At 40.8% G+C, this 10,223-nt stretch overlaps 1 protein-coding gene across 1 annotated transcript; it reads right to left on the reverse strand.

Moving 5' to 3' along the window:
• On the reverse strand, positions 1-8,593 carry LOC125238643 (aldo-keto reductase AKR2E4-like). Its single transcript, XM_048146010.1, has 8 exons — positions 8,491-8,593; positions 6,906-7,001; positions 5,472-5,648; positions 4,640-4,747; positions 3,914-4,030; positions 2,413-2,580; positions 1,583-1,780; positions 1-314 (listed from the first exon to the last, which is right to left on the reverse strand). Exons 1-8 carry the CDS (start codon positions 8,539-8,541, stop codon positions 15-17), a joined length of 1,215 nt encoding a protein of 404 aa, XP_048001967.1. The 5' UTR covers positions 8,542-8,593; the 3' UTR covers positions 1-14.
• Positions 8,594-10,223: the final 1,630 nt, after the last annotated feature.

Raw genomic sequence — 10,223 nt, forward strand, 5'->3', positions numbered from 1 at the left:
TTTAATCAATATTTTCAAACTATATCCCTAAACTTAATTCTAGAATTCAAGTCGTCCAAATTCATTTTATATAGCACATAGCGTTGAGTACGTGTACTGCGACTAGTGGTACTGGTGGTGGTAAGATTGCTTCTATCGAAGGGGTAGAAGGTGTGGTCGCGCCACTGCGCCTGCGGGGCGGTGCGGAAGCGCCGGTCGAAGCCCTGGAGGGTGATCTTGTCTGTCTCGTTGAGGTTAAAGTCGAAGATGTCGATGTTCTGGGATATTCGAGTGGTGGTGATGGACTTTGGGATGGGGGTTACTCCCATTTCGACCTGGAAAGAAGGAATAAGAAGTGATCAGATTTTAATATTTTAATTGAATTTAATATTACAGGACATTTTTACACAGATTAACTGAGTCCCACGGTAAGCTTAAGAAGGCTTGTATTGCAGGTACTCAGACAACGATATATATAATACAAATACTTATATACATAGAAAACATCCATGACTCAGGAACAAATATCTGTGCTCATCACACAAATAAATGCCCTTACCGGGATTCGAACCCGGGACCGCGGCGTAGCAGGCAGGGTCATTACGCGCTAGCGGAACTTTATGTGCTTAAGGTAATGAGGATAGGCACTCAAAGTAGAAGCATTCATTATGCGAAGGGTAGACTCTGGATGGAGCAGAAAGCTAGGGAAATTAAGCAAGAGACAACTCCGAATTATAACGGGGGTGTTCACAGGCCATTATGGCGTCAAAGGAATTTTGGCCAAGATGGAACAACACTGACTATCGTATGTGTGGTAAAGAGGAAGAGACGAACTTTGGAGCACCTGAAACCAAAGGACTTCAGAGAGCTACCCATGAGCAATGGACTACTAAGCGCGGTTTCACATTATCCGATTGGATGTCGCACTGATATCCGATACATTACAAGCGCCATCTTGGATTTTTTTCATTGAAGTCCATCCGACATCGGATCGGATAATGTGTAAACGGCTAAGGTGGTGCCATCTGTCATAACTTTTGAGTGTGCCTCCTCAAGTCCTCATTTCATGCTGTAGTTGTATCTATGTGTTTAAGCTCGTTTTCGAAAACGCGTATAATCGTATATACCAAATGCAATGAAAAATAGCATGCTTGTTTATGTAGTGAAAAAAAAAACGAAATGTAGCAAAATACAACAAATAAATGCGATAATATAGTCGGGAACATGCCCGACATTTGTCGGGATTTAAATTAGTTTCCAGACCTAAAATTCATCATCATCATCATATCAGCCCTTTATCGCCCACTGCTGAGCATAGGCCTCTCTTCTAGTACGCCACTACTCCCGGTGCTGGGCTAATCTCATCCAGTTGTGACCCCGCAGTTTTTCGGATGTCGTCGACCCAACGAGCCAACGGATGCCAGGCCCTTCTTACATTTGTTAGCGGCCACCATTCCGTTAACATTTTAGTCCACCTGCCATCAACGTAAAATTATACGCGATTAAGTCCCGTGTTGCAAATTGAGGTCCCCTGACAGTAGTAAGCTAATATACCTACTTGAATGCTGAAATACTGAAACTATAGATTAATAGACAAACTCACGGCGTATCGGAGCAGTATCTGCGGCACGTTCTTGCCGTACTTGGCGGCCATCTTGGCGAGCTGCGCGTCGCCGATGCGCGTCGGCGCGTCTGCGCGCTTCTTGTCCATGAGCGCGCCGAAGGGCGTGTAGCCCATCACGGAGATGTTGTGCTCGCGGCAGTAGGCGAGGAGGCTAGCTTGTTGGAGGTTGATGTTCCACTGGAAATACGGATCTTTTATGATTTTTACTGCCGTATAAATTATACTATAACATACATCATCATCATCATCATTCCTTTTCCCATTATTTGGGGTCGGCGCAGCAGATCATCTTCCTCCATTCCTCTCTATCAGCCGTCATTTCCATACCTTTCACTCTCATCATTGTTCACACATTCCATCCATCTTTTCTTAGGCCTTCCACTACCATTGTATCCATCCACCTTCATATTTACCACTCGTTTTATAACATTGCTTTCATCCCTCCGCATTACATAACCGTACCATGCTAATCTACTTCCTCTCAACTTCTCTGTCACTGGCGCTACTCTCAGGCCGTTTTCACATTATCCGATCCGATATCGGATGTCGGAAGGATTTCAATAGAAAAAATCCAAGATGGCGCCTGTAATGTATGGGATATCGGTCCGACATCCGATATCGGATCGGATAATGTGAAAACGCACTCAGGCTTACTCATTCCGAATCCTATCCAGTCTTGTCACACCACACATCCATCGTAACATTCTCAGTTCATTCACATGCAGTCTTCTCTCATCATTCGTCTATAGAGGTACTATAACATACATTATCATAAATAAATGCATTGCATAGTATTGTATTGTAGTTACCTCTATCTGCAACACAGCCGGCATGGTCAGGTTGCGTTTCCTGATGTTCTCCAGCATGCCCTTGTGGAAGTTGCAGACGCCGATGGACCTGGTCAGGTTGAGTTTCTGCGCCGCCATCATTGCTCGCCACGTAGCTATGTAGTGGGTTTTATCGTATGTGCCGTTTGCCTGAAATATTTAAGGGAGTACATACATACATAAAATCACGTCTGTAACCCATAAAGGGGTAGGCAGAGCACATGAGTTACCTTAAGTTTCAGAGCAAATCTTGGCAAATAAGCGGTTGAAAGAAAACGAAACTGTGACATTGCAGTGGTTTCCAGCCTCTCGCCTACGCCACAATTTAACCCATATCCCTCAGTCGCCTTCTATGACACCCACGGGAAGAAGAGCGTGGTGAAATTTTTAAGGTATTTAAGGAATTAGTCAGAAAATTTCCTTATTAGAATGGAAACATATGAGCCCTCCACTCTTCTTTTGGATATTACATCAGCGGTCCCAGCACACTGGTCGATAGGTATAGCTTATCGTGTCGGTGCGTCCTTTCCGCACTTACTGAAGGCGCGAAAAAGACGTGATTGGGCTATATTACACTAGTGTGCAGGTTACATTTGAAAACTCCCTCGCCCTTCTGCCGTGACGTCGTTACAATTACAGCAATCTCATTTGAAACTGGACTAATTCCAATAAGGCCTGGTTACCCTTCGGGTTGGAAGACTTGGAAGGTCAGAGAGAAAACTAGTGCCTACGCCAAATTTTGGGATTAGTTGTCAAAGCGGATTCCAAGCTGCCATGAGCCGTGACAAATGCCGGGATAACGCAAGGAGGATGATGAGTCGGAATTGTCAGAAATCTCATTTAGTACTTACCATAGAGGAAGACTTGTAACTCTATACATCAGTAAACGCGGGTTATTTGTATAGGCATAGTTAAGTGACATCTAGCGACAATCACGCGTTAATAACGCGTCAACTAGCGTAAATTATCAGTACTGCTACTTGTCAATAGATGTCGCGACGAACGAAAAATCTAATGCTCACCAATTTTTAGCTAATATTACAATAGCATTAATCAGCATTCTGTTTTCAATTGCTTCTGCTAGTAATATAAGTTGTAAACTGTTTTAATATTAAATTTTTGGCAGACGAAGACACAGTTGCCACCTAGTACCGAGTAGTGGTACTGATAATTCACGCTATTTGACGCGTGATTGACGCGTGATTGTCGCTAGATGTCACTTAACTATGCCTATACACATAACCCGCATTTACTGATGTGTTTACAACTCTTCCCTTACTTATTCCTAAATGGTACTTACTAAGGGTCTCTCTAAAAAACCTATCGACGCGAAATCGGCTTACACCGACAGAAAGAGGTCGCTAGGTTTGGGCGGGCGACCCTAACAACCAAAGAATAATGTATACGTGCGACCATGTGTTATGTAATTATCTTAATATCCAGGGAGGAGAATGAGGATTACGTTTTAACCTAGATTACTTACAAACTGCCCAAGTGGCCAGTGCATGAGGTAGAGATCGACGTAGCTCAACCTGAGTTCTTCGAGCGACCTGCGCAGAGCGGGAACCACCGCCTTCGGCGCGTGCGCGTCGTTCCAGAGCTGACAAACAAACATATCAGAGACGATTTGTTGTACAAGAGTGCAAAGGTGTATTTTAACGCCGAGTGTGGAATTGCCAAAATTGTGGAAGCCGTGGGCAAAAGCTAGTTATCTATAATTTAATATTAAACTTTTTAGATACTCCAGTGACAATAAAATATACATTTTAATAATAAATACATGTTTATGATCAACCTCCTATAATAAAACTTGAAAAATGAGCAAGTGAAAGGATGTAAGACCGATATCCCATACATTACAGGCGCCATCTTTGATTTTTGCCTTTGAAATCCTTTTTACATCCGATATCGGATCGGATAATGTGAAAACGCACTAAGGCATCCATTCCCCCGAGACAAAAGTCCAGGCTCATCCTGTCTCTAAAAACGTTCGGGAACCCCGGGATGTCCCGGCGTCCGATTCTTGTGGATATAATAGAGGATACCTATCTCTAAATTCCCAATCCTCCGACCAAAAAAAAAACGTTCGGGAACTTCGCCGATTCTCGGAATGTTTAACTTTGAATGGGAAGAAGCGAGGGCAGGCCTTTGCCCAGCAGTGGGGCACTACACCAGGATAGTAATAAAAAGAAAGTTTGACTTTCATTACCTTAGTTGTGATAAATATCTCCTCCCGTGAGACGGGAGGGACCTTGCTGTTGCTAGCCTTTTCGAGTCTCTTTTTGTACTTATTTATGTAGCACGCGACGTCACAGACCTGAAAATTACATTATGGCATCATAAGCACAGTTACTGTCGCACAGTATGGCCGCTCCCGCGCCCCGCTTAAAGTGCCGCCCACCACCTCTCGGTTATCTCATAGCTTGGTAGTATGAACTTACTACGAGCGCGACGTAGTTCTCGAAAAGTTTGTACAAAAATGAAGGAAAAAGTTAAATTTGTTTTTATTAATTCCTATTTTGTTACCAAGATTTTGTTGATGAATTGAGATTTTATTAAGTTTTATTTCGTCATTAAGGTTCTCTAGAATCTATATTTTCTTAATTATAACAATTAACCTGTATATATCTTACGAAAGTCGACTTATATTACTAAATTTTGGTAACAAAATACGATCAATTACGTGCTTTGCTGACGTGGCTATGTACAAAGTTGACGGGAATTGCTCCATTGGAAACTCGAATTCTGTATGGAAAATTTGGGACACATTTTTATAGCGTCGGGATCGAATCAGCTCGAAGAATGAGCCCAAACACATCCAGATCTGGTGAATTTCCATATTCGAGATTTATTTTGGAAAACGCCCAGTGTATGTTCTACCAAAATCGATCCAGCTACTTTCTAATTTTTCAACGGTTCAACGTTTTTCTGTTTGGATTTTTAACTACTGCGTAGGTCTCAAAATATGGCGTTGCATGAACTTTATTCCTTTGGTAGGATTGGCGAAAGAAAGAGAAAGAGCGAGAGAGAGTCCGTCTCACCTTTTGAGTGGTAGTAACCTCATGAAGCAAGTTGTAAGCGTGTACCACTCTGTTCACAGCGTCCCCCACTTGGTATTCGACCTGGTCGACCCAGGACGTGTCTATGTGTCTGTAGCCTGCTCCGAAGGCCCACAGCACGGCCTTTTCTGTTTCGTCCCCCTCTGGCTCTTTTCCACCCTGGAAATTAAAATTTTATGGGCTATGATTTAGGTTTTTTTTTTTATGAAAAAGGCAGCAAACGAGCAGACGAGCCGCCTGATGGGAAGCAGTCATCGCCGCCCATGGACATAAGCAGCATCAGGGGAGTCACCTATGCGTTGCCGACCTTTAAGAACCCTAAATACCTGCTTCTTGAAGAACCCCATGTCATAGGGCAAGGGAAACTCAGAAGGTAGCTCATTCCACAACTTGTATGTTCTGGGCAAAAACGAGCGAGAGGCCCGTTTGTTCTTGGTTTGCCACGTATCTAGAAAGTGAGGATGAACTTTGTTTCTTTGGCGGGAGGTGCGGTGATAAAAGCGCGACGGTGGCACCAGGTCAAAAAGTTCTTCAGAACAGTCCCCGTTGTACAGACCGCAGAACAAGCACAGAGAGCCAACATCTCTCCGGAGGCTAAGAGGATCTAAACCGACTGTGAGGTTGAGCCTTCACTTGTGGATTCCTGAATCCACAAGTGAAGATCCACACTGACCCCGGTCAATAGCCGATCAGTTTACAATAAAGTAAAAAGTAAAAATATAAACTTACAAATGCGGCTAAAATTGCATTATAATTGGAAATTCGATAAAAATTAAATTAGGAAAAAGAGAGGTAAAAGGTAGTAACGTCAACCGGGGTATGCATGCACCTGGGGCCCATTTCTCAAAACTGAAAGTTTCAAGCGGAAGTCTCTTTCCAATTTGTCATATTAGACATTGACAACCACTTGTAAATTGTAACTTGTAGCTTCGAGAAATGGCCCCTGCCCCTTTAGCACAACTTGACTTGTCGCGCGCGAGTCCATACATCAAGCGCGACTTCAAGTATGGACTCGCGCGCAACAAGGCAAGTTGTGCTAAAGGGGCCAGTGCTTTAAATGCGTCTTTAGAAGGTATCTTCTACCAAGCATGGCCACCAAACTTTAAATTTATACAGCTAATTCTAATATATATTAGAAATAAATAAGTAAATAACGGTTAGAAAATATGTTCAAATGACGCATTTACTCCACCAGACGCAAGTATTCCCGTTCACCTTAAGAATATGTGGTTACATGAATTAATTTTTATTAAGCAGAAACGTCTGCTAACTATTCTAAACATTTTTATATTAAAGGAAAAAATGGAAAAATTTACGCTTCCGGCGGGAAGCGTAAAATTTTTCCATTTTTTCCTTTAATATAAAAATGTGGTTACATGCTCTCTTAATGCAGTAGACGATCTGAAGGTGAAGTACCTTGGAGCTGTTCAGCAGAAAGGTCCCCAGCGCGATGGTTGGCATCGAGTGACCATCGTTCAGGGGCACCAGCGGCGCTTTCCCAGGGACCCCGTGCTGGAATCAACACACACCATAGGTAAAGGCGGACTATTCTATAAGTAGACTCTAAAAAATGGTAATTCTGACGTCAGCTTGGCTCGCACAGTCGTGTATCGCCCCAGCGTAAGCGCCAGTATGTCCTAGAATATATATCAATAAACTGTATTACCTTATTAAACTGCCAATAATAAAATTTAAATCACTCGTGATATCGGTTAAATCAACAACAACATTTTTTACTGCTCATTACCACCTTTCTTCCCGTGGGTGTCGTAGAAGTCGACTGTGGATATGGGTTTAAATGTGGCGTAGGCGAGAGGCTGGCACATGTCACTGCAATGTCACAATTTCGTTTTCTTTCAAGTTTTTTCAACCCCTTACTTGCCAAGAGTGGCAAGCTTGAGTACTTTCTGCCCTGCCTACCCCTTTATGGGATACAGGCATGATTGTGTGTATGTATGTAAAATAGGTTGTGTCAAGAAGGAACAAATGCACATATTTACAGCGAGGGCGCACATTGAATCCTAAGAGTAGTGAGGCCGTGTTAACGCCCAAAGTGGAACTAATTTTGCTACCATGTGACACATAAGGTAAGATGGGGGAAGTTTGAAGGGTTTTTCTTGCGGCAAAAGATGGAAAGCCGCCCGTGGTGCTTCATTATACGGAACATATTGCATCTTACCCTCAAGAAAAACCCTTCAATCTTTCCCCACCGTGCCTTACGGCGTTTCACATAATTATTTTATGAGGAAATTTTTCCTTATGTTCTAATTAATATTATTTAAACAAAAGATGCATGCAATGTACAGTAAGAAATAGTGTCCTACAACAGAGACTTCCCTCCTAGCAGGGAAGAAAAGTCCCTTTTCCGAATAAGCGATGTAAAAATATATCTTGCAATGCTTATTAATTTAGAAGTCTAAACACAAAACACGTTAAGTAGACATTTAATTTATGAATTCATGATTGAGTCAACTCGTGCATACTAAAGTATTAATTCGATTTTAGTTTCAAGCTAACCAGTAACGTAAATATTTCATCGGATTTTCTCAAACTTAACTTTTATAATTGTGTTTGTTTAATAAAAATCACTATTTTCTATATCGTATGTGTACCTTGTGTTTGAGAAATAATTCTTTACTTTTTGTGATACTTATTTGAGTTATCCATACTAATATTATAAATGGGAAAGTGTGCGTGTCTGTTTGTTTGTCCGTCTTTCACGGAAAAACGGAGCGACGAATTGTCGTGATTTTTTAAGTGGAGATACTTGAAGGAATGGAGAGTGACATAGGGTACTTTTTGTCGCTTTCTAACTCGAGCGAAGCCGCGGGCAAAATCTAGTTATCTATAATTAAATATTAAACTTTTTAGATACTCCAGTGACAAATATGCGTTTTATTTATAACAAAACTTTTATTTATAATTTAGATATTTCACAAATAATAGTTACGTAACCTATGTCTTTCAAGATTATTGTAAAGTAATATCAATTTCTACTCACTGTAAAAACAGTAAAAGAGAATATAAACACTACAATACACAGCACGTCCATCCCACGCGAAAATCTTACAAATACTAACTTAATTCATTCACGAGAACCTTAGGAAAATAAGAAATACAACCGATGTGCGTTTACCTCTAGAATAAACTGATTTCTTCGTTCATTATAAATACAAATAAACGTTTAGAATAATACCTAAGATGTACATAGTGCGTTTTCACATTATCCGATCCGATATCGGATGTAGGAAGGATTTCAAACGCAAAAATCAAAGATGGCGGCTTAAATATATGGAATATCGGTCCTACATCCGATATTGTGAAAACGCACTAAAGGGGACACAATCCGAATCGATTGACGATAAATATTTTAAGTCAACACGAGTTACGTATCCCCTCTTCGCACGTGTATCGTACGAACGGTTTGTATTACCAAAGAGGATCGAGTATTAAAGAGAGTTACTGTCAAAGTAAAATGTGTAATCACAGTACATAGACTGCCATCTCTCGACACAGGCTTAAAACTTTTGAACCTCAGTTTTGACAATTTGGCCCATATTCTTAGCTTGATATATTTTTAAATGTCAAATATTAATATTAGCGCCATATAGCCGAGTGTACCCCAAAGGTGTATCGCCATCTAGCTCACCGTACCTTTTTCTGTATGGTTTTGGGGTACGTTTTTTTCTTAGACTTTATCTGTCTATACGAAGTTATATAGCTCTTTGGTATTACATATGGCTGTTTGAAGTTTCGACTGACAAGAAACGTACTGGGTAATTCCATGTAACAGAGTAATGTAAGTGATCAATTATTTGCATGTTTTTTTATTCATGGTGCTAATTTAAATATCAATATATCTAAGGATTAAAAGTAGGCTTATCTAGAGATAAATTAAGACTTCAATTTGCATCATAAATAAAAAAACATGCAATGAAGTGGTCACTTACATTACAGTTGCGTGGAATTGCCCTACTGCCTACTTTGCGAACTAGTGTGGGAAAAAAACACCATGTCATTTATGTACCTATCCTATACTGACCTCATTATTATACCATGATTGTAGTGTAATAGTGCCAAAAAGAGGAAATTTGAAACGAGTGGCGATAAATTAAAACACGACCGAAGGGAGTGTTTTAAAGCGACAAGAGTTCAGAATTTCCTTTTCGTATCGTAAATCGTACGACGTTTTTCAGTACAGATGGCCCTCCGAAGTTTCGACCTGGCCAGAAATGACCCACTTCTCGCACTGGTGCGTAAAAAAGCACCATCTGTATTGAAAAATACTATTTGGCAAAGCAATATCAAAACCATCAAGGAACCAATCCTGATTCCTGAAATAATAAATTGATAAAATTGGAATCTTATTTTGATACGTTTGATACATTTCACGTGAAATGAAAGTTAAAGTCGCGCTTTTCAGGGTACCTACTAACTAGCCAACATTACAATGGCTTACGATTCATAAGCGTATCGTAGGGTATCTCTTTTTAAGTGACGCGGTAGAGCCAGACTGCAATTTCATCGCCAAAAAGTATCAACGATTGTCACTTCGACGCCGGAAGTTTCTAGAGAATACCTAGTGGTATTAAGTCCGCCTGTGAAGATGAAAGATATAAAGGCACGCTTTTGTGCAAAAGTCTAAAATAAATAAACTCAAAAATCAGCAGTTCTCAAAAAGTTTGTACAAAAATTAAGGAAAAGTTTCATTTTTTTTTAATTACTATTTTGTCT

The sequence above is a fragment of the Leguminivora glycinivorella genome, chromosome 24 (genome assembly GCF_023078275.1).
Source record: "Leguminivora glycinivorella isolate SPB_JAAS2020 chromosome 24, LegGlyc_1.1, whole genome shotgun sequence".
NCBI lineage: Eukaryota > Metazoa > Arthropoda > Insecta > Lepidoptera > Tortricidae > Leguminivora > Leguminivora glycinivorella.

Bases quoted from the DNA above. Each gene is read 5' to 3' on its own strand.
- LOC125238643 (XM_048146010.1), bottom strand. From the start codon at position 8,541: ATGGACGTGCTGTGTATTGTAGTGTTTATATTCTCTTTTACTGTTTTT. The intron at 4,031-4,639 runs GTAATGAAAGTC...TTTGTTTGTCAG, and splicing joins AGATATTTATCACAACTAAG to CTCTGGAACGACGCGCACGC. The intron at 315-1,582 runs GTGAGTTTGTCT...CCTTCTTTCCAG, and splicing joins AGATACTGCTCCGATACGCC to GTCGAAATGGGAGTAACCCC.